A 24,128-nucleotide genomic window follows, 5' to 3' on the forward strand; every position below is an offset into this window, starting at 1 on the left:
GCGGAGGGGCAGGGCGGAGCCAGCCCGCCTCTCGCCTTCCGCGGGGAGCGCGCAGGCACCCCGGCCCCGCGTTCAAATAGGCCTCTACTGGGCAGCAGTAGTTAGGGAAAATCATGAAAAAATGCTTCCTTCAAGTAGAAACAGTCTCCTACTTTGTACATATGCAGCAAACAAATTTATAGAAACGGCACTAATTTCAGCAACAAATAAAACACTATGCATTCGATGCATTTTAAAGCATATATACATCCATATTATTACAGCTAAGAATTAGTCCTGAGCGATTTCCTCAGGAAAACACTGTAATTCATCTCTTCACAGGACATTCTCCGCTCTACAAATAGAGAGAATGGCAGTTTTCCAGTGAACAACCCTATCCTCTCTATTTCAATTATCCTCACTGCCGCAGAGGGAAAAGATTAGACCGCTGTTGACTGATGTTAGCCAAGAAAAGCTCACAGCCAATGTGTTGGGCTCCTTCTTGGTCTGTTTATTAAATTTCATCATAGCCATTCAAAAAGCAACGGGGCTCCAGTCATGTCAGTAGAAAATTTAACTGAAAATAAATTGCATGAACAAAACATTTGGCTAACAGTTGTAATTGTCACTACTGTCCAAGATGGAAAAGAACCCAGGTTAGATGGTGGCCAAACCAAGAGTACAAAGGCAACAAGTATTTCTTGATCCCAACAGGCTCTAAGGGAACCTCTTCCTCTTTGCACTGCAAAAGGCTTTTCCCAAGTGTGCGCTATTTGTGAAACTTACTGTTAAGGTATGGAAGACAACCGTAAAGGATATAGTTCCTCACCTTCTTTTAGTTGGGGTTTTTTTTTTGTTGTTTTAGATGAATATACTTCTCCAGCATATGACTACATTAAGTAAACAAATTTCCTCTTTTTTTTCTTCTCCATTTCCTTATCCACAGCTCCATTCTGTCTGTTAAACTACGAAAAGATGAGGGACTGCTGGGATCTGCAGTACAGGTACTGCTCCAGCAGTTCAGCTGACATGACATGGATACTGGCTTTAAGAAACATCAGCTGAAAAACCATCTACATCCTTCAGGACACCTGATTCCCTCCAGAGACAACTACTTGGGTACAGAGGCAACATCACTCACCTATCACAAGCAGCTGTAATCAGGATTAGTGTTGCTGGAGCACTCTGAGAAGTGTGAAGATTCAGTTGCTCTCCATTCCTCATTTTTCTCCATTTCTTGCTTTACAGGTATAATTTGATTCTTTTTAGTATTCCAGCAAAAACAGGGTATGATGGTGATCCATTGATAAACCATGACACACCCCATTTACACACGTGCAGGTATAACTGACTACTTCAAAGCAATCCAAGGCCACTTTTTATCTGGTTTTCCACTTACAATATACTGAGATGCAAGGTGGGATTGTTCCATAAAAAATAAAACCAGTAACAAGACACAATTAGCCATTCCAGGCTTGGCAATTCCTACTTGTCACTGCAGCTATTACTATAAACATTGCCATACTTCTAAAAAAAACCTAAAATGCATCGTTTTAAGGTGGCCAGTTTTCCCAACAGACAAGTGTTCATCTTGCTAGGGTACAGATACTAAGACGTGGACTCCTTGACGCATGTTTCACTTAAAATGCAAACTTACCCATAAACTTAAGTTGAATTCGGAAGCTATTATTTCACCAGTTCCTCAGAGGAGTGACCCACCCTCCTGTGTTCTGGCTTCCCTGCAGCACGCCTTGGCCCTGTGTTCCTGGTTGTGGGCTGCTGCAGCCTGGCCCTTCCCTGCCATGGATCTTCCTCAGCCCCTTTGGGACTGCCAGCAGGAACGTGGCTTTAGGTGATGCCTCAGAAGACTGCAGCAAGCAATCCATCCATCTTCCCTGTCCCCCTGGTTTCTCAGCATGTTATGACCACGGCCTTATAGCTAGTCTCAGATGACCTCTTGAGTTCCTAAGGTTTGAGGGATGATGCCCTTACCCAACAGCAGCGATGCAGATTTGAACTACAGTCAACACAAGCACACTTTGTTACAAATCTTTATTATCTTGCACCTCCTGCCACAGCTATCTTTGAAACAGCTGACATTCATATTTTACAGGCACGTAAAAAGTTACGAAGTGTAAAATACGCTTTGTAGTTCACAAAGTAAAAATTCTTGAGGATTTACTTTCTGTAAACAAAATTGGGCAGAGATGTTCACCCCCAAGGGAACAGGCAGGCCCTGTCATCACAATGAGCACATTGAGGAGGCAGTGTTTGCACAGTGTAGAGGCAGAGCATCTATCTTGTTGATAGATGAGTAGCTTCCCTGGGACTACCTGTGTCATTAAAAGGCACAAAGAGAAACACACCACAAAGCAGGCCCTGGTAAGTGTGGACACCCCACCAGAAATCTTAGCACTACCCCATTCTTCTTATCACAGCTGGGGGAGGGAGGTGTCACCATTTCTACTAGCTGTGTGCTCTTGCTTTCTCAAGCATGAACTGCAGCTGAAGACCGTGTGGATGCTCACTCTAATAAACATGGGAAGCCTCCTCGTGGCTGCAGCAACAGTAGGACTGGTGCCTGTACTAGCCACTGAGGGTCTACAGCTTCCAGGGCTCTGGCCTTTAAGCTCAGTATTGCAGGGCTGTTTTACAAATCTACATACTAACACAGAGTTAGTGTTTTAGATGACACCATACCTATAAGGTTTAGGGAATGATACTCTGTTTTAAAATAGTCCTAGATACACTAGGACAATTTGTTAATAAAAAGGTAGTTTGGAAGGACCATCCTAAGCAATATGCAGCAGTTATTGAGCAACATTATGTATTTAGGTAACTCATTTGGGTTTTTTTTTTTTCCTCCATCTTCCTGTGTTACAAAGCAATGAAAATTTCAGTAGTCAGAGTAACACAATCCCTACTTGATCTAACTGTGCCAGTTATGGATGGTATTCAGAGCCCACAATTTTCTCATGGAATTCAGAGGTAAGCCTGTTTATAGGGTACCTTCTGGACCACATATTGCCCCAAAATCAGTATCTGCATATTTCCTAAAAGTTTTGGCTAATTTGATCCATAATGATCCATTGTTACTTCCCATCCTCAACCCGATGCTAATTCTTTTAAATTGACATCCTGAGCATCTATATCATTAAGATAATGGGAAAAGAGCAGACTGAGAATGAGAGGAAATATCTCATTAGAGCAGATGATCTAGGAGAGAACAGCCTGACACAGACTCCAAATTCTTCTTTTGTGAATAATCAGCACTACTCATCACGGCAGGCAGCAAAAAAACAAATCCAAAGGAAATTTCACACAGCTGGCTAAGCAAAAATAACTGCTCAGGGCTCATCACTTACTACAGTCCTCAGGGAAACCTCTTCCCAGGTATCAAACCTCCCATGTTTGACCTCCCTAGACACACGCCCTTCCAAGAGCTGAAACAATCCTGATCTTAAACTCATGTTAAACATGCACAGTCACAGTGTTTCCTCTTCTCAAGCCCTGCTCCTAAAACTCGTATCTGCTGAACAATAAGCCACCACACAGTATTTTGTATGCATACATAGTCCTTCAGAGATCTTAACCCAGGGAAAGATGTACAGAGGGTGAGGAGTAAGATGTCTACACCAGGCAGCAAAGGCATGGGAAGGGAGGGCAAGCACATGGGGCACCAAGAAAGCTCAAGCAGAGCAGAGGTGAGCTGTGGGCGCAGACAGCAGTCTGTCAGGGAAGAGAGGCTACTTCTTCAGGCATTGTGAATTCCAGCCCTGGCTCCCAGAAAGACATCTGTCATCCTAGAGAAAGCAAAAGCAGTATTCATTGGCTCAGTGCTGGTCACCTCTGACTGACAGATAGGCACTAGAAGGCACAGGTCTCCCAAGAAAACCAACCTGTTGCTGCAGCACATCAGAACAACCCACATCCACTCTAGTATACATTCACTTGGCTTTGGTTCATTAGGAGTTCACTCCATAGGAGTCAAGATATTTCCACTCTTTTCTTTAATGACCTTCATCTTGCTAAGATCTTTTCATTCCAGAGTTTTAACTTCTTCCCAAAGTCCCAACTGTGTTTCTTCTGACAGGAGACTCCAGCCCAGCAAGCACGCAATGTATCCAGTGTGGAGCCAGTGCTGCTACTCCTGGAGCACCCCAAGTGCTGAACTGACCCAGGTGCAGATGCCCCAGGCTGCGTGACAAGACTTGCACATGTCCTATCAGAGCACCTAATTGATTTAATAGTCGAGTACCAAAACTGCTTAAAACAAACCAAACACTTTGATAAAACCAGATCTGCAAAGTCCATATGCAGATATAAAGCATTTACAAACACATGGATTTATCTCGTAAAAAATTCAATATCATTCTCTTCACACACCATCATCTCCAACATCTAGGCATTTTAACCACAAAAGAGTTTGGCTAAGATTTGTTTTCTTAAATGGATATCTACATTTCAGATAAACCTCTCAAATTTAGGCACCTGGTTTGTATATAAAGCATCCTCTTAACCTGCTGCACCCTAGAGCTGAGCTCACACTGCCTTGGCAACTACACCTGTGTTACACTGCAGCACAGCTTTCCACATACTTCCCCACATCTAGCAGTAGGGAAGAAAAAGACATATACCAAGTATGCTTTCCTCGGTGACCTTTCAGAACTAGACTGAACAAAATGGGCTCCCCCTGCTTCTGTGAAAGTGCTTGGCATATGATAACTTTTAATTTGCACAAGATGTAAAGTTCACATGATTCCCCCACTAGCTTCCTCGGTACACTTCTCCTGTCCTGTGCCTGCCAGCTCCTCTGAGGCTGAAACTACCAAAGCTGCTTCATCTTCCAAACTAATGATCCAAAGCACAGCTTGTCCAAAAAAAGTCCCATCATTCAGTGCTTCCCACCATCCAGCATATACATGCACTCAGAAAACTCAACACACTGTTCTCCTCCAAACAGAGGGTTTGGTTTGCTCTGCTCTGTAACTTGGACAAAACACTTCTGCCTATTCAGGACAGAAAGCTGCTATTTACTCTTGAATTCACATGTAAATGGCTTATAATAGCCATCTCCTGAAAAAGTACACCTTCATTTCTATGGAAGAGCAGCAGGGTTTTCTGATATTCAGAGAACAACATGATGTCATGTTTGATACATGCTGGTAAGTCTCTCAACTTCTAATCAAAGACTTCTTGAGTTTATACTTCTCCTGTTTGTGATCTCATGCTGGGGCAATTTCCTCTGCTGAAGCTATGGTTAGGTACCATAGTGGTAGGAACATCTGTATGGGGTCTCTGGTACAGATGAACCTAATAGGACAACTCAAAACAACACTGGCTTTGAGGCTCACACCCTAAGGATTTTTTTTCTTTTTTCCCAGAAGTAAGATAAAAATCAACAAATTATCTAATAATCCCTCTTAAAATTATTCCTTTCCCAAGGATAATTACAAATTGCAAAATACACATTGCAAGAAAGAGATCTTTCAGCATACACTGTTTTTTTTCCATGAGGTTTAGAATTACAAATTGTAATTTGCTACTCAAAGATGAGAGACTTATGCTCAGGGATCCCATAATTTCTTTTATGTTCTTCAAATAATTTTCTTAGTTTCTGTAGATACAATGCATGTAGCTGTTCAATCTCTTCAGTGGTGGGGTTCAAGTTCCGTTTTACAGGGATGGGGCTTCCCACTGTAAATCAAACACAAAAGCAGCATTAGCCTCACTGATGTCTCTTTTAAAGTACAACTGTCCTCCCTGCTGTAACAGCTCCACCACACTCCCAGCATGGTGCCTGAATTACACAGAAATTCTCATGCCCTGGGGCCTGATCCTGCCTTTCACAAACCTGAGCCCTGGGTCTCCATCTCCACTTCCTTTTGCTCAAGTTCAGATAAAATTAATTTAAAACACCCATCATTTCAGTTTGGCAGCAAAAGAGCAAATGAGAAGAGAGTTAAGCTCTAACTTGGAGGAGCAGTTTACACTTGAACAAACATACAATCCCAATTTGGGCTATGTGTTGTCTTGTCATCAGGGTCATACTCCACAAGTTCAAAATAGCATTTAAAAAAATGTACCTTCTCACCATCTTCTGTTCTGATCTGAATACTAAAGTTACCCAATGTGAGGGACATGACTAAGAGGACAGTGGTGTCCTCAACCACACAGCCACATGAACAGGACTAAAGAAAATACAGGTATCTTCTGATTTATTCAAAATGGGTATTGCTGCACCAGCACCAGAAATGCTGTTGGCTACCTCAGCCTAGGGAGTGGTAGCATGTAAAACCCCCAAAACCTGTAGGGTGTCTTTGAACCATCCATTGCCAACAAATATCATTCCAACCAACATCTCCAGGCACTGCACAAAGCCTGATGCCTGCTCTGTTGGAGCAAGAGCAAGAAAGAGCATGGAGGTAACTCCACAAAGTCCAGAGGGCAGACTCTTCCTCTGGAAAAAGCTATGGCTAAAAAGCCTGCAATATGCTAAGAAAAGCTTCCTATGATATCAGTCTTCCTTGTGTTGTTCAGTTAACACAGATTTTGACAGCTGTTCTCACACTGGAGGCACTGAGAGCCCAACAGACCCAACCAAAAGTCTGTAGAAAAGCAGAGAGTGAAAAGCACCCCCCTCAGAAGTTTTTACAAATGCACCTGAAAATCTCTTTCAACAGATGTTGACACTTAAAATTGGATGGTGTTGACTGAAGGGAAGCCTAGCCAGAACTACAAAGGGGCTGATTCTGCATTTTCCTGCTGCAACTTCAGCTGCCAACAGCTCTTGCACCCCACACGGTGCTGAAATTCAGACTTTACATGGCTAGAGGTGGGAACCCAGCCCTGGATGAAGCAATATCTTAGGGGGTGTGAAATCAATACACATCCAATCCAGGACTTCCAGAAGCATGTCTGGAAATACCAAACAACCCCCAAGCCCTTCTGCAGCCCTTCCTAAGAGTGGAGATTTGTGAAATTGGAAACTACATTCATCTCTAATTTTCTGCGCAGCTTTAAGCAACCTGCTTAATTTGGTATTTTAGAGTTGATTCTATTTCTGAAAAGCAGTAATAATTATCAGGAAAAACAAAAGTACTTCACTTGTCAAGCCTCAAACACTCAGACTTTGTGGACTTTGGTTTTGCTGAATTGCATCTCCTTGCTCTAGGACCCACAGCTTCTGAACCAGGAGGAAGCTCACTGATACCTGGCCACATTGTCAGCAGGGCTAACCGGCTTGGGTGGAGCTCAACGTGACTCTAGCTTTCAGGAGCTGAGCTAACACTTTCAAAGCTGTGTTGAGCCATACCAAGAACCCCTCCATGAGAATGAAGGGACACAGTGATAGTTTTCAAAAATGAGGAAATAGGAACACCAAAGGTAAGGGATTTCTTGAGATCATACAACAAATTCTATTGCAAGACAGGTCTTGCTGATTTGAAGCACTCCCGTGCTTTAGCCATGAACCATCCCTGTCCTTGCAGTAAATATTACAGTGTTGAAGATTTGCCTCAAATTGAAAGATATTTTAAGCTTCAGAACAGTCTTGATGTCATCAGCCCAAGGAAAAACTGCGGAAAATACGTTGCTCTCATTCCAATGCTTCAAAAACTTTCTGGCTTTAAAAGAAGTGTTATTTTTAGTCTGCCTGTGCACAATGTGGGCTTTAAAAATGAAATCTTTTCTAAAACATTTAACTATATACATTGATAAGATGTGGTGCAGGAAATTTAACATAAGAGGAGCTACATTTTTGTCTTAAACATTTTTATTTGATCCATACTAAAATCAAATCATCCCTCCATGAAATGGAGGGCCTTCTTAAACATCCCTTGTGGAATACCAGAAAAGCTCAATTTACTTTTCTGTAGAAATGGGCTCATTAGTTCACTCAGCTCAGAACCTGTCTAAAACTGATTTATCCAAAATATAAAGACCGCCAGCTATTCCCTTCACATGATGCCCAGCACAACTTTTTTAAAGGTGTGGTTGTCAATAGCACTAGTTAAAGCCATGAAAAACTAAAAGACATTCAGTCCTACACTCCAGTGAGAGTAGACAACCAGGGATGAAAGCTTTTGGAGAAAAAACTCTCTTCCAAACTGCCTGTCGATGTGGTATGCATGCTCTCAATGCTCCTCTGCCAGGCTAAGAAAGGTGGCAGGAATCTTATAAAATAACCGCAGCATCCAGAATCTGCAGCAACAGCTGCAGAGCTGTGATAGCTCTCTGGTACAGACTGGAGAACCCCTTGGGTTTCCTTGAGGATTGCTGAGGATACAAGCCTGTGCATAACTGCAAATGAAGAATAAGACTTGGCCTGGGACAGAAAGGGGAAAGGGAGAAAAGAATCCCCTCTTCTAATTGCGAGAGGAATGAAAAATGAAAAAGGGAAATAATTATTTTAAACATTACATACTTGCTTGAGATGCAGAGTAACCAATAGTTTCTGTTAGAACAGACATACATTTACACAGATATTAGTAGCACCCTTATGCATTTTTAATGCAAAAGCATTAGAAAAGGTACAGAGAACTTACCAACAGTATGAATAGGTTGCCTGTAAGGTATCAAGCCAAAACTGTACTGAAATACTCCTCTAGCATGAAATAGTGGTAAAGCAAAGCCCATTATCTTTTGCAACCTCTCCTGTACATTTCTGAGCCATGAACCTTTGGGGTTTGCAACTTGCTTGAATAGTTCATTTTCACCAAAGGAAAACACCGGGACCAAATGAGCCCTGTAAAACAATGAACACACTGAGAATCCCGCAGCAGCCTCCACTTGCACTGCAGTTCACACCAGCAGTGTGGAAAGGGTTTCACAGTAAGAAGCACAGAAAGCTTTGGCAGCTGTAGACTTCAACAGCAAGAGGCATTCAACTCTTCTGATACACAGCTTTTTTGGGTTTTAAAAAACAGAAGTGATCGGCATATAACTAGCAACTAGCTTTTGGGCAATATTTGGCTGGTTGCTACCCGTCACAACTTTTTATGACTGTCCATAATCATAAAAATCAGTAACTGCATATATCAGAATTATTATTATTATCTTATCCACCATTATTTCACTAACTCCACCTTTGTGCCATTGCATTTTCTCCCTTGGCAAGCAAAGAAGCCTCATTGCTAACCTTATAATGCTCCCAGCTGGGTGGCATCAAAACCAGATCTTGGCTTGCCTCTGCCTTTTGACTTTTGACTGCACACACTTTATTTCAGCACAAAATCCGTGATAAAAAACAGACATCCTTACAGACATGAGTGCAATGCCAAATTCCTCTGCTGTACAATTCCCAATGAAATCCTGCTTCCTCCAGACTTCTTCAAAAACACTAGCCTGAATTCATTATTACCAGAGGTCAAATCCTACACACAGAAATTATACTAACTCACTTTGGCTCCTGCACAGCCTAATGAATTCTTATTCAGTTCATGAATTGGCTTGTGAGGAAAGGCGCTGACTAGCTTCTGGACAAACTACTTAGGCGGATGGAATCAGTGCAGTTGTCTCCAACAGGCAAAAACCACAAGTTTAAAACTTTGGCTGCAGTATGTTTTTTTATTAATGCTTAGTTTCATTAAATAGTATTCTACATAGTTTAAAGAAAAAAGAGCAGCGTAATCCTAAGCAGTCTCTGAGGGATAGAGAGATGTTTTATTTGCTTTACTTAAGTCTTAGCTTCTGTACCTTAGCTCCATTCAGCACACAGCATCTTTGAGAAAAGCCTTACTGTAAAATAGCAGCATTGCTATAATATTGTCAGGATGAATTACTGCAGAGCTCTGAATGCCTGAGGAGGATGCACTGAGGACATTGCTGGCTGGAAAGTACTGTGGATAATCAAAACCCACCTGTATGGAAAAAACAACTGCTTCAACAGCTTCTCAAGCCTGAGGACCCCCCCCAGAATACCACTCCCACCTACTATTCTGACTAATGTCTGCTCAAAGTTTCTTTCTCAAATAGAGCATATAATCACCTAGCCACCTGTAAAGGAAATATCAGAAAGTCTGGTACATACTGTGGCTGTGTAAATACTCTACTTTTTACTACAACGGTTAAGACAAACAGGAGCATCTTGTGGTGCAATAGCACCTGGAGACTGTGGGATTTGTTTTAATCTGGTGAAGGCTTTTGCAAGATGCTATGTAGGAGGTTGAGACAGAGAAATAAGTAACTTATGATTGTGAAACTAAAGATAAGTTAGCTGATTCATCATTTGTTTCATGTCTTCAGGATTTCTTCACTTCATATCAGATATCTGTACTACCTTGGACCAATGTGTCTTTTCCAGAAGTGCAGAGGATTTCTGCTGACATATTCAGACCACATCTGACAAGTTCCTAGATGAGGAACCACAGCTTCTCCGTGCTGGCAGTAGAGGAGCCAGGGCCAGAGAGCACAGGTCTCCACGTTGCCCCTGGTCTCTGCATTGCCCCTTCCTCTCTTGGTATGTGATGCTGTAGATCACCAGAAACATACAGTGTAGATCACCAGAAACATACGCAGGCACTGATGGCAGGTAGTTCTCATCTGCATCCTGCAAGCCTCCCTCACCCTTTCATTTCCACGAGTTGGAAGCTTGTTTCACATTTTGTAATTGTTAGAAACAAAATGTTAAAACCAGAAGCAATTACTGGATGCAGAGTCTTTGCGCAAGAGCCCAGGACTGCCGACAGTGCTGCAAAAGCTTTAACTTTTAAGTCATACTGTCCCATAGCCCTGCTGTGTAGAAATGAAGTCAGGATTCCTACGTTTCACATAGAAGTGTTTTTTCTTGCCAGTGCTCAGCCCCAGAATGGCCTTGTAGCCTGGTGGTTAAGGTGTGAGGCGTAGGTTTCACTTGGGCAGAGGCAAGCATTATCACCCTGCTGGGGGCCTCCAGACAACTAAGCCTCTTTAAGAAATAGGAGGACCATCCTTTGAAACAAAGGACTCCATGGCGAAAGAACTGGCCATTCCTGTGTTTTGTAAGTGTCCTGATATTGTTGTTGTGTGTTGGCAATACTTTTGAAATCAAGGTCATGAGAGGCACAGGTGTATCTAGTTTCTCAATCCAAATCAGTTTAGATGAGAGATAAACACCAGCCTTTGCGATCTGACAGATCAGACATTTATGTACATGCTCAAAAAAAGTGCAACTAAATATTCTTCTCAACTTTATGGTTAAAAAATAAAAGCTACTGATGGAGTTTAGGATCCCACTGTATTAATCAGCAGTTGAGTGAAGACTCATTTAGGCACTGGAGTCCTAATTTAGGCACTAAAGTCCTAATTTAAACCCAGACAAGTGTTGTTTCTGGATACGAATTAGACTAAAATGTTACTTCCTATTAGAGAACAGATCCGTTATGATACTCCTAGTGGTATGTATAAGAAACCCTCTTGGAATTTTGACACAGAACAGTTTCTAGAAAAAATTAACCTAAGCATCCTGTGTGAAAACAGAGCTACAGAGCTCTTCTTCTCAGAGACCACCTTTTTTCCAGTTAATAGCTTAAAAAAACCCTGTTACAGATCAATCAAGACTAACTTTGGTTTCTTTTTTCATTGCTTTGCATGTTAATATATAATCCTGGGAGCTGTTCAGAAAGCTTAGCAGGAATAAGTCATTAGTTCCAATATTTCTAGTTTCCAGTCCAGAACAAACACAACAGGTTATACTGTGTAAATCACTCAAAAGATATTAACACCATCTGTTTAGTTACACACTGATGACTGTTTGATAATAAAAAATAAGCTCATTTTTCTTGAGATTTTCACCATAAATGCCCAGAAACTTACTTCTGCAAATAACAATCTTCAAAAATAAGTCTTTGGAATAAAAGTGAAAACAAATCTTCCTAGACCACAATTTTCAAGTTTTTAATAAAATAGGGCCTAGCTTTCTAGTATTTTTTTGTTTGCTTCAAATGGTAAGAAATTTCTATCGAACTTCAATTTACAGAACAGAAAACAGCATGTCTGCTCCACTCAGCAATAACAGCCAAGGTTTACTGATATTGTTTCACAATTCCTACTCTTTGCTAGTGCAAAAAACAACTGAAACAAAACAAGATATGCTAATAACACCTACAATTTACAAATTATGAAAGTCAAAAGAAGTTTTCAACACTCCCAGATTGGATCTAGGTGGATGGACAGGCTCCTATGCCAGACACCTGCATGTTCTTAGACAAGTAACTCTTTCAAATTCTAATTATATGGTTTAATATGTATAATATGAACTATTTAAGAATCAATCTGTATTCAAAGCATGCTTACAACGTCAGCCCAGATGGGAAACCTACCCATGTTTCAGGGCCATTTTAATAAAGCCCTTCCTCTTGAGGATGTTCAAAGTTAAACTTCCAGGATGTGCATTCAGAGATTCCTCTGCTCCTCCTATCACAATGATGGACGCATGGCCACCTCCTTCGTTATTCAGCACGTATGAGACGCTCTCCTTGGATGCAGAAACCATTCCTTCAGAAGCAAACATTTTAAGAGTGACCACTGGATCTTCATGTACAAGTACAGTGAAATTTAAGAAATATTTTTAAATATCTAAATGATGTTTCAAAACTATTACAGTACAGGGCAGGGTTCAAAGATTTGGGTTCAGCCAAATTAGGACTCCAATCCAATCACTCTGCAGCAGATTCAGTCTTAGGTAAGTCTTTGGATTTCACACTGATGAGCTAAATGCTGTTTGCCTATCACAGCAGTTTTGAGATCTTCAGGGAAGAGTGTGCACTTCTGCCAACTTACCTCACCCTCAGAGCAATTCTGTGCCCAAGAACAGAAGAGTTGAATGGCAGCAGATAGTGCTGAGAGGCAGCAGCAAAAGCCACATAGCAGGTGCATATAAACACGGGCACAGAGGGTTTAACAGAATGAATAGAGGACTTGTGAATGCAAAAACCAATCTACAGTGCCAAGCTAATCCCCTTTGTTCTTTTCAAAGCTATAAAGCAGCAGTTCCATCTAAGGCAATGGCATGACAGCATCGGAAGAAGCAGAAAAGGCTCACCTGTACCATTCCCGATGACTGCATCAGCTCATTCTCTGGTAACCAGGACCTGGCACTCATCAATCTACTTAGGCTAACATAGCAGAATATGCGAAGCTTTCCTGGTACTCCTGCTGATCCTGATACTTCTAATCAGAGGCACACTGCTGTACCAGCCTTTAACATCGACTTAGACCTTGCTCTGAACTTGGTGCTTTGGAAAATCCCCTAACAGATTTGTGCCTGACCCCTCCAGTGTTCCTTTGTGCCACAAGTTTTACTTCAAAGGCTCATAGCGGTACCATTTACCCAGAAGCCACGTTTAATTACATTGTGTTTAAATAATATAGTTTAAATGACAATCTATAGATCAAGTCTAGTTTGTGGTGTTATTTTCTGGGGGCTTTTGTAGGGACTTTTGTTTGGGGTTGGGGTTGGATTTGGTTGGTTGGTGGGGGGTTTTTTTACAGGGTTAGTATCAAAGCATGCTCTTTTGGTCACCAAGTAAATCCTTCATCTCCTGTTACCTACCTTCTTTTTTTCCCCATTAGGGACATTACAACATGGATTACAAAAATCTCACAAGAAAGGCAAGATGACTGTGATGTAGTTTTGAGAGTCAGCCACCAAGAGGAATAGCTTGCTACTGGAGCAAGTTCAGACCTCAGTAAAAAGCTCCTTCCATTTACCATGTATGTCTTCACTGTCACCGTTACTCTGAAAAATGCAGCTAATCTGAGACTCACAAATAATTTGAGTAATGCTCGTTCACCTATTGGCATGCATTTTCTCTGGAAGAGAAAGCAAGAGCCACTGTCTTTCCCCAGGACAAATTTATCTCCCTGATGAAGCTGAGATGTCAGCCCACATGCAAGGCACTGTTCCATGCTCACTCACACCGCAGATCAGTAGTGCTGCAACTGCTCTTCCCAATGACAACAACTGCAGCCTCGGAGGCTTCAGAGACAGGCAGCAAAAGACTAAGAGATAAAACAGTGTGCTAAGAGCATGGCTCCCAGTACTTGGAAGATTTTGCAAGTATTTTACAATGTGACTGATAACCCGCATTATACAAAAGGACCCCTCCGGTTTATCAGCTACATACCTGTGAAAAATGAGCTACAATGCTAACTATTCTTTAGTATGGTTTTTACTCAAGTTGTTTCTCATCTAGCAGGTAAATACTTCTTCCTGTAGGCCTAGATGCCAAAAATGTGTAAAGCAGACTTCCAGGCTAGGCAATGTTTAAAATTGTCATTTTCCACCACTGCCTCTCCCTTAACTTTACAAGCCTGAAAAAATCCTCTCAGAAATAACATTTGCATGGAAAGGCATTCTCTGGTATGTTGAAGTATACATGGATACGCAATTCTGATATTAATCTGAACAACATCCCAAGTATGTTTCTATGAATGGAACAGTTGCACAGCTTATCTGAAATCACAGCGTCTGCATCACAGTCAGGAATAAGAGCTAGATCTCTGTCTCCCAAACATATTCTTGTGCACCAGATCATACTTACTCAAAGGCTCTAATTTAATGAATTTAAGTAAAATAACTCCTGTATTAAACCACTTTGGGAGAACACTAGTCCTGACTCCATTATACATTCTTCTGTTCCCCAAACTTTATTGCTTGTTATTATTTTTTTTATTACTGCAGTACCAGGCATGAATATCACCCCTTTATAACAAATGCTCCTCAGAACAGAGAGGAAAAGTTCCTGTCTTTAGAGTTTACATCTCCATCAAAATTACACAAATTTGCAATATGGCACCTCAGTCAGAAGTAGGTAATTAACTACCAGCTAGAAAGATATTTGTAATGAGTAGGACTTGAAGCCCTTCAGTTAAGAGATCATCCTCAATTTGTTTTACAAATGTCTGTGCAATGACTAAACAATGTTATACATTAATATGCTCTCCTCATCTTGTAAATAACTGATACTCAGTAGTTTTGTCTCACAGTTCTTGGGAAAAACAGCAATTTTTTCAGAAAGGAAAAAAAGCTTAGTGATATAGTTTAACAAAGCTATTTAGCACCTACGCTCATCCTTCTGAAGTGAAATTATGTACCATTTATAGGTACAGGAATAGACCCTACATTTGAAGCAGAAGCTATAAGACAGAGCAACAGCTGAGACATTATGCCTTTACCTACCAGCACTCATTATGTATTCTCTGAAGAAGGGACAGCCAAACCAGATGGGCATGATATGAAGATATGGAGTAAGCCCAGGAAATAAATTTTTGAAACTTGGACCGGTGCAAAAGTTTCCAAAGGCTCCAGCTACCAGGACCCCATGAGGGTGAAAGCCAAGTAAGTAGTTGTGATTTGGACTCAGATCTGAAGTTTTTATAAGCTGAAAAACAGAGACAGTGGAAAATTTTATAACATTTACCTAAGAAGGATTCTCAAAAAAAAGCAAGTATGGAGACTGAACATTGACAGGACACAGAACTGATGACAATTCGTTTCCTTCTGAGCACTTTAAACTACTGTCCCATTTTACAGCTGAACAAGGTTTAAATAGATGTGTCTCAATATACCATGTCTAGCATTTACTGTGCTGAGGTACTATCTTGTGACCCAACAGTCCAAGTAGAAAATCAGCCCCTGCCTCTTTCTGTCACTAAATCTCAGACTTCTCGTGTTTTAAAAAGAAGTTCACCCTGGAGTAAGTATTCAAATTTTACCAAAGATGAGTCTTAGATGTTTGTCCACGCTCATGGCTCTTCAAGCTGTCTCTGTTACAATGTTTACAGTTCTGTGAGAAATGTTTTACTCACATGAATGGGAAAGTATTCCCTAAAGTACTTCCACACAGTCCAGCTTCTGACCCACTGGGACCGTCTGCCCCCTGTGCATGGCGTTTCCCAGTCAAGGTAGAGCCACAACAGGTACAGAACAGCGAGGAACCAGAAGTTGCCCAGGATCAGGATCACGAAGAAACCACAGCAAAACTCTGCTACAAGAGATAAAAAAGGAAACCACAGCATTAATCATGCCTGTCTCCTTTTAAGACCTGGAATTTTTATTACAGATGCTACTCAAAATGCATACAAATTGAAGTTATCTTATTTCCACATTGTGTGAATATTGTTACACTGAGGGTGAAACACCAGCAAGGGTGTATTACCTCAGTCTATGTTTCTTAAACTACTGCACAACTGGACAAATAAGCCTAAGATGATGCTGGTTTACTTTAAGAAAACAAAAGCATAAGCTGAGAACCAACACACTTGTCTTCTCCCCATGGTGAGGGTGAACACTAATGTTCGGTAGAGAGCATCTGGTTTACCTAAGGCAGAATAAAAGAAGACAGCAAGAGCTAACAAAGATGTGATGCTCCGGTGAGTGAGAAGAGAGGAGAGCTAGGGAAGGAAAGAAGGGAAAGGGGGCCACAGCAGCCTGGGAACAGTGCTCAGTGACTGGCCAAGGACATGCACTAGACAAGACCAAAACATCAAAAGGTGCCATTTCAGTCTCTAAACATGTCCCTGTAAGCAGAAATTCACCATTGCTCTGGGAACACAACAGCAGTTTGAAGTCCTGATACTTTCAGACCCAGGTTAATAAGATTTATAACATCCTACCACAACAGTGATACATAGGAGGAGCATTATACACAATTCAAAAAGCCAGAAAAAGTTGTTTGATTAAATAGAATGTGTTACTCTGAGGCTCAACTCTGAAATAACTATTCAGGGAAACTCCCTATGGAAACATTACATCTGTAGGACTTGCAGAATTCTGCACTCTTGCAGCAATGAACAGAGTCAGCTGAAGCACAGTAGGGCAGTACCTGCTGCTCTCCACCCGCAGCAGGCTGCTCGCTCTGTCTTGTTAACAAAACACATCAGGCTCATGGATCAGAATAATTCAGCAGATGCTGAAATCCAGGCTTGCAAGAGAGCCAGGGCTTTAGCATCACGTATTTATACAATGGCTAGCAAAACAGGACCCAGTCCTCACTGGATGTTTCAACAGGCAGAGCTGTATGAAACACACACTTTCCTATGATACTTTACAAAGCAGAAGTAGTACTTTTCATGTCCCACAACTGACTGGCTTTCATGAGGGCAATATGCTGTTATGTCCTAAAAGGAGTTACAACACTGAAATGTATTGAGCTAAACACAAATGTAAATAGACTGGAGTAAAAAAATAACAGAAGTACATCAGGCAATAATTTGGCTAACACAATGTAAATATTACCAGAACTGAAAACTCTGAAATAAGCAGATGGACCAACAGTAAAAGCCACTTATCCTAGTTAAGATCAGCTTCATTCAAGAGACATTACTTGAGCATTGAAAACTCACAGCAGATTCCCTATACCAAGCAGGTTTCAAGCTGCTAAAATTCATAGTTTAACTTGGCCTATGGGCACTCTTGTGTTTCTTCCAACCTGAATACTTATTTTTTCTGAACTTCTATCAACTTGCCCTTGTGGGTAGTTTGACTGTGCCTTCAGAGCAAAAATGGATATATTGTCATAGGGTAACTGAGAACTACTGCAGAATCCAGAAGCAGATAGGATAAGGAAAGCTGCTGGTTAGACTGAGAAGGAAAAAAAAACCAGGGATAAACATTCCCATTTCCAGCAGAGAATGAGCAGAAAAATAAGGAATTGCATCTGCTCCAAGGAAGGGAGAAGGGAACAACCATAAACAAACTCAGAAGCAGGATCAAATCTACTGTTTTGAAGGATACTCTAGTCTTCAGTACCATCAGTAAAGAAGCTCATTGCTTCCTGCTTAAACAGACAATACTGGTCTTGCACAGAGAAGCACCTCAGTAAGAGCTCTAGAAAAATACCACAGCTAACTGAGGCCCACAGACATCCAAAGTTGATGTGGAAAACTCCCAAAAGCCACAACAATGAGTTCTAGGGAATACTGTTAATGCAGGACAAGTAACGCAGGTGAAAGATGACACTCAACACTGCTCTGGATGGAGAATTCACAGGGAATCCCACACCAGCAACACTTCAAAATAGGGCACAGAAATATTTTGACAAAAAGTCTTAACTGTTCTTTGAAGAGATCCTGAAACTATATAAATTTCTAGGAATGCTGATCTGGACAGGATGCCAAAGTTCATGGTCTAAGTTTGAATAAGTATGACAAGTTTTTATTTGCCACAAATCAATTAATTTCAAGTTGTTATGCAAAAAAATGTTAAGTATTTGTATTTCCTACCCTTCCTTTCAGAAGAACTTTTGGCTCAGCACAGAATCACATGGCTTTTTACTATTAGTTTCCTTGTCAAATAGCTGAAAGGTGCTCTTGATCAAAGCATCCTTGCTGTGAGAGCTAATTAAATCAGCAGCAGTAAGTGCCAGATAGCAGTATTTCATACTATGCAGACAAACATACAGATCAACAAGCTGACTGCTTTGCTTTAGCTAGAACATGCTCCTGCGTGCATGTAAGGTATAGGAAGGTAAGTATGCTATCAGCATTTCCTAAGGGGAACTCAGCATCTTGTAGAATAAAGCCGATTTATTACTGCATTTGCAATGAGACACACAAAGAAAATTCCTTTTACCATAACTCCTCATTATTTCAATCCATTAACAGCCTGCAAGAGGAGTGCATGACTTAAAACCAGTGAGCTTATTAAGCACAAAACCAGTGTTTTCTCCTTGAGAAAAGACAGTGAGTAAATAAAAAGCAACCACTTTACCTAAATTCATAAACAAACTCCAAGCAAAGGGTGAATAACTTGGAATTTGGCACTTTACTATATCATTGCCTCCTCGGATGTAGTTCCAGTGTAGACTGTAAGCATAATTTTTTGCTTAAACTTTAATTAAAGCTTTGAAAGTATCTCTGTGGTGTATTGGAACAGTGGAGAAAAGGGAAACCACATGGATTAAAAGACAAACCAGTGCCATGGTACTCTGAACATCTGGTTTGCCAGCCAACGTTGACAAGACTTTACATCCCTTTTCCTCCATTTTCCTGTTTACAACATGTGCATACTCATCAGCTGCAGGAAATGGATGAAACATATTATATATAGTGTTAGTCAGCAGCACTGGCAGCTGTCCTGCCCAATGATGTTTGAACATTTGATGCTTCACTCATTAAACAGACTCTCAGCTGTGGGCACCAAATTCATAAAATAGTTAAATACCACAGAGAGAGGAAATAGGAAACCAGCATGTTGGGTGAGGAAATACAGGTGATCCCAGTAACTGGAAGCTCTGAATGCATTTGCAGTTACTAAGGAGTCAAAAATGTTTGAGTAATATCTATTGTGAGGGCTACCAAATCTAAGACTGTCCACTAGAAGAAAAGCCTGCCATTACTCTCAGAGCAGATGCAGACCATGTCCAGCCAGTGCAGGTGCACCCTAGGTGGCAAGGGTCAATCCAACCGGCACTATAGGCTCCCCCAAAGCAGCTCACACTGAGACCTCCGGGCCTCTCGACAACTCAGACAGGTCTGAATGACGAGCAAGTTCCTGCCGTGCCCTTAGCAAAGGTTTCTCTAAATACACTGTGCTACTATGTCTTAAATGAACTGGAATTCAGTGATTTGAACCTTATCCCACAAAGGACATGATAAACAGGATGTCTTCATCCCTCTGGCTTTCTAGGAAATACACAGGTAGAGATGTGATTTTTAATATTGTACTTCTCTGGATTTTATGAGTACACGTGCATACCAATACACAAAGCAACGTGAAAAGCTCATTCCTTACATTGACAGCCACAAGGGAAAAAAATGAAAGATGGCATATTCTTCAACAACCACACTGATGTACCTGCAACAGAATAGTCCTTTCCTCATCTTCAGTCTTCATAGCAGTAATGCCTCCGAACTGGGTGACTGAGGAATGGAACATTCGAGGTAACACACAAGGAGAATTGCAGTGGTGTTTGCATCCCTAATGAACATTTGCTCCTCTCTATTATCCCTCAAGGTACCCCTGATAAGTTGATTTTGGCATTAAAAAAAATTATTTTCCCTGCTTAGTGGATTCTTTCATTAGGGTAAAAGGAAAAAAAAAAAGTGAAAATCAGTCTTAATTTCTGGAAATACTTTCTAAATCATAAAGAAAGTTATAGAAATTTAAATGAAATAAAACACAGAGCAAACTCCAACAGTCCCACCGAAGGAAGATAAGAGACAACAGGCAACACCTGAGAGGAGTCAACCTGCCAAGGCAACAGGAAGCAAGTTCATGCCTCTGCAGAATACTGCTCTGTAGCTTTTACACAGAAAGCCTCTTTTTAAAAAGTAGAGTCATCATGTGAGTACTATCCTGTTTAAAGCCTACTAGCCTGTGCAATACTGTCAAGACACAGATTTCCACCAGAAGCACAGGAACTTGCTGCCACTTTTTACCCATGGCAGATACAGACTCCCCAGGAAAGAACAAGCTGGGAATTCATTTAAACTAACTGCACTGGAAAACTGTTGAAGTCCACAGGAATTTAGTAGCCATCTCCAGGAGCGAGGTCGTAAGTAGGTCACCATTTGCTGAATATGTAACAGTCTCCCATAGTGGAGGTCCTTTGTCAGTTTATTGGTCACAACTAGGAAATCCAGTCACCAGAATATTTGACCATTCCTACCAAGGGACCTGTATTTCAACATTACTATGATAATAAATACAAATCCTCACATGCCAAGGTTTGGAGGCTGGTTTAAAGGCTTGTTTACTCTGGAATATGGTTCCAGTTCCCAAGCAAACAGACCTTCCATTGGCAAATACTGATAAACTAGAGATACAAAGCATTAGGCAGTATTGACTTGTAGATGGAGTGGTATGGATACAGTAAATCCCCAAGTTACTAATTACCAAATCCTGAGACAGCATGCCAAATTTAGTCTACATATCTCCTGTTTCTTTTATTTCTACTTAGGCATCCACTATCAGTTATGTTCACATACAGGCTGCCAAGCCAGGGCCTCTGGCCTGACGCAGCACAGACATTTTTCTCTTCTTATTCTCGAGGGATACAAACACATATACACAGAGACAGGGTTAAATTCCCTCCCTAAAATGTAGGCAACAGAGGTAGCATTCCTAGAAATACCAGTCAGTCAAGCATCAGTAAGTACCCTGTTATCCTCTGCAATCGCACATCAGTCCCATCAGTCCCTACTCTTGGGCCAGCAAGAAGCTTCAGGGACAGATGAACACAGACTGACAAGTAGCAATACCAGCCAGCTTGCTAGAGAAGGCTCAGAAAGCTTAGCTGAGTTTTCTTAGGTATCAAAAGAGTTTTTAAAAAAAGGCTTTGAGGAAGAACAAGACCGTTTTAGTTAGCCAGCTACAGCTGATGAATTAAATCAGCACCAAATAACAAAATATCGTGACATGTTTGGGGAAAAGGTTATTTTTTGCTTTACCACATCACCACCTTTCTTAACATGTAAGTTGCTTATTATTCCAGCAGCAATATCTCACTCTGTGGCAACTGTTTCATCATTTCTTTTCTTTTGGGGAAGCCAGATCCACAACTCAAAACTGTCTCCAGCCAAGTTCAATTAACAGAGTGCTTCATCCTACATGCTACATGCACAGAAGTTTAATCACTAGAGAACAGGATGTACTTTAATACACACCAATGTCTTTAGCATATTATTTTGTGGTTTCATGCATATTAAAGTATACCTTTTATTATGTACTGATTTTGTATTATTAAGTATTTTGCAAATAAACACAGGGGTGCACTCACAGCAGTCACTTCCTAGGTCCCCAGTAAAGAGAAGACCAGGGTGACCAGCGTGCCACTGCTGGACCTCAACAGAAAGCCACAGAAGATGCACCATACTCCTCTACCACCACCTTGTCTCAAAACAAAATCCTGGTGACCTTGTCACCGGGTTAAACTCTCTCTCATTGTCTGGACCAAGACACCACCACTCCACCCAAGTTACCTAGTTCGACATTTGATTTTGTACATGCTCAAATTCCACTGTCTTTTCACATCACAAGCTCAGAAGCTGGCAGAAAATCTCACCGACTCACCTTCTAGCTTGATATTCTCCAAAATGCTGTCATCTGATTTGTGTACATTAGAGAGGAAGAAAAACAAAAGGCTAAAGTTCCTGCAAAGCACCACTTAAACCAAATGCCATTGATTTTTGTTTGTTTAAATTGTTTTGCCTTTAAATGAACCCTTTGATCTACCTCCTGCCTAGGTACTGATCACCTCCCGAAGCACACTGACCTTCACTCACAGATGTGCAGTACTGAGGCTCACAGCTCACCCGGCAGCACGCTTACATACCAAGGGTGAACTGCTGCTCAATTACGGTGCAAGAAACAGAAAACCTACACTGGTTCCTAACAGGAGGATATCAGACATACTATTAACTGCAGAAAAATGAATTCAGTCAAAGTTTTTAAGAAAAGTATTTCCAAGCTTAAAAACAAAGATTTCATGCTAAACACCAGGGACATCCACTGCCTTCATCAACAGTGACTATTCTGTCAATGCAGCACCACGAAACCTCCAGTACAAAAATGGGAGTAATGTAACCTATTTGCTCTCACCCCCAAGTCAGTAAAGCAGCACTTACAGGCTTGAGATTTCCTTTCTCCACGTGATTTTCTGCCTGGGGTCGGGCCAGACAACAGCGCAGAGAGATCACAAGCAGGTACTGGCACACAGCTTCACAGGCGGGCACGATGTGGGTGCTGCATGAGCTTGGGACAGGGACAGACCTGCCCCGCGCTGGCAGCCCCTCGCCAAGCCAATGAACCTCTAGTAACAGTAACTGCAGGCTTAAAATTACATCTATCAATATGGTCTGTTTCAGCTTTTTTTCTAAAGTAGGTACTCTGAAAATGCAAAACTTCATATATCTGGTGTTTCAGCACTGAAACACTAATGACTTTATGCTTCAGCCTCAAGCTGTTTCAGATTTCTGCTTGATATGGCAAGAAACAGCACCATTTGTTTCCTGTTTTTCAGTTTTCATAGCTTTAGTTTTCTAGAGTCCAGGCTGGTAACACTCTTCTTTTAAAAGAAGAAAGCCCATTTAGAACTTCTTTTTCTTCATGGAACTTAACCTAAACTACTTTAGCCTGCTGCACTTAGAGCACATAAGATAGGCAGTTTCAGCTGGCACAAAGTGGGGAACTGTTGATTTCTTTCATCTAATCCAGAAGCCCTTAGATACAGATCACAGTATTTCCGAACTTATTTTTGCTTCTGGTGTCATGCCCCTGGATAACTAACAGAAGAATCACTGCTCCAATGAAAAGTTCTTTTCTGCTTGAGGGCAAACTTTGGCAGCTCGAAGTACAGAGCAGGAAAGGAAGCAGAGGAACTTACACATGGAATTTTAAAGAGGTTCCTTTTGTACATAATGAAATTCTGTGCACATCTGTACAGCTTTTTTGAGGCAGAGGCATGTTTATTCTGCCTACGCTCTACAGCAGAACATCGTATCTGTAGCGCTGACCCAGCCCAGGCCAGTACACTGTGCGAAGAAGCAGAACTTTCTTGTTTGTACCCTGCTATTGTAACTCTTTGTTCAGTACTTGTTGACTGATTTGCTTTCTACAAGTGGTGATGAGATTCACGCTCTTCAACAACTATTGCAGATATATATTTCAGGCCAACTTGTGACTAGCCTTTAGTCACACAAGCAAGTCAGCATCTTCAATCATCAATTCCACAGCCTCAGCAAACGACACAGCGTTACGACAAAGCCTGAAGAGCAAGGGGCGAAGACCAACACAATGTGCATTTTTCATTCAATTCAGCTACTCTGAAGGGTCTTAGCCAGGAAGATAAAACCAATGTTTGATTGATCCAAGTCACATTATGGATTCTAAGTTGTAATACTCATGTTCTCCTTACGGCTTACTGTGTGCCCAATCGTATTTTCACATGCCACTTCCCGGATTTAAAGGATATCACTACCCAATTCAGCTTTTGCCTTTCAGGGTACTAGTTTTTAGAGTTATCTTACTTTATCTGTTAGTCCTATTGGTCCATTTTATTGTTACGGCACCTCACCACATACCTAGACAGACAACTTTAAGCACTGAGCCAGGACCCTATTTATTTATACATTGCTCTAAACAGAACCCCTATATCTATATATGAATCATTAGTTATCATATGGTGTTATTAGTTATATGGTGTTATTATGCTTTCACATGCAGGTAT

At 41.2% G+C, this 24,128-nt stretch overlaps 1 protein-coding gene and 1 long non-coding RNA gene across 2 annotated transcripts in view; one reads left to right on the forward strand and one right to left on the reverse strand.

Annotated features, from left to right (window-relative positions):
* The first annotated feature begins 2,022 nt into the window (after nucleotides 1-2,022).
* On the forward strand, nucleotides 2,023-5,305 carry LOC113483369. Its single transcript, XR_003399021.1, has 2 exons — nucleotides 2,023-2,495; nucleotides 2,660-5,305. It is a non-coding gene; the product is annotated as an uncharacterized LOC113483369 (long non-coding RNA).
* Nucleotides 5,306-5,418: 113 nt separating this feature from the next.
* Nucleotides 5,419-24,128, reverse strand: part of MOGAT1 (monoacylglycerol O-acyltransferase 1) — a 23,453-nt gene continuing 4,743 nt past the window's right edge. Inside the window, exons 2-6 of the mRNA XM_026854879.1 lie at nucleotides 15,769-15,947; nucleotides 15,140-15,341; nucleotides 12,279-12,453; nucleotides 8,526-8,725; nucleotides 5,419-5,676 (exon numbers count right to left, since the gene is read on the reverse strand). Of these exons, the coding sequence (XP_026710680.1) occupies nucleotides 5,522-5,676; nucleotides 8,526-8,725; nucleotides 12,279-12,453; nucleotides 15,140-15,341; nucleotides 15,769-15,947 (911 nt within the window). The 3' untranslated portion in view covers nucleotides 5,419-5,521. The remainder of the gene's footprint in view (nucleotides 5,677-8,525; nucleotides 8,726-12,278; nucleotides 12,454-15,139; nucleotides 15,342-15,768; nucleotides 15,948-24,128) is intronic.

Source organism: Athene cunicularia, assembly GCF_003259725.1.
Source record: "Athene cunicularia isolate RWA chromosome 9 unlocalized genomic scaffold, athCun1 chr9_part1, whole genome shotgun sequence".
NCBI lineage: Eukaryota > Metazoa > Chordata > Aves > Strigiformes > Strigidae > Athene > Athene cunicularia.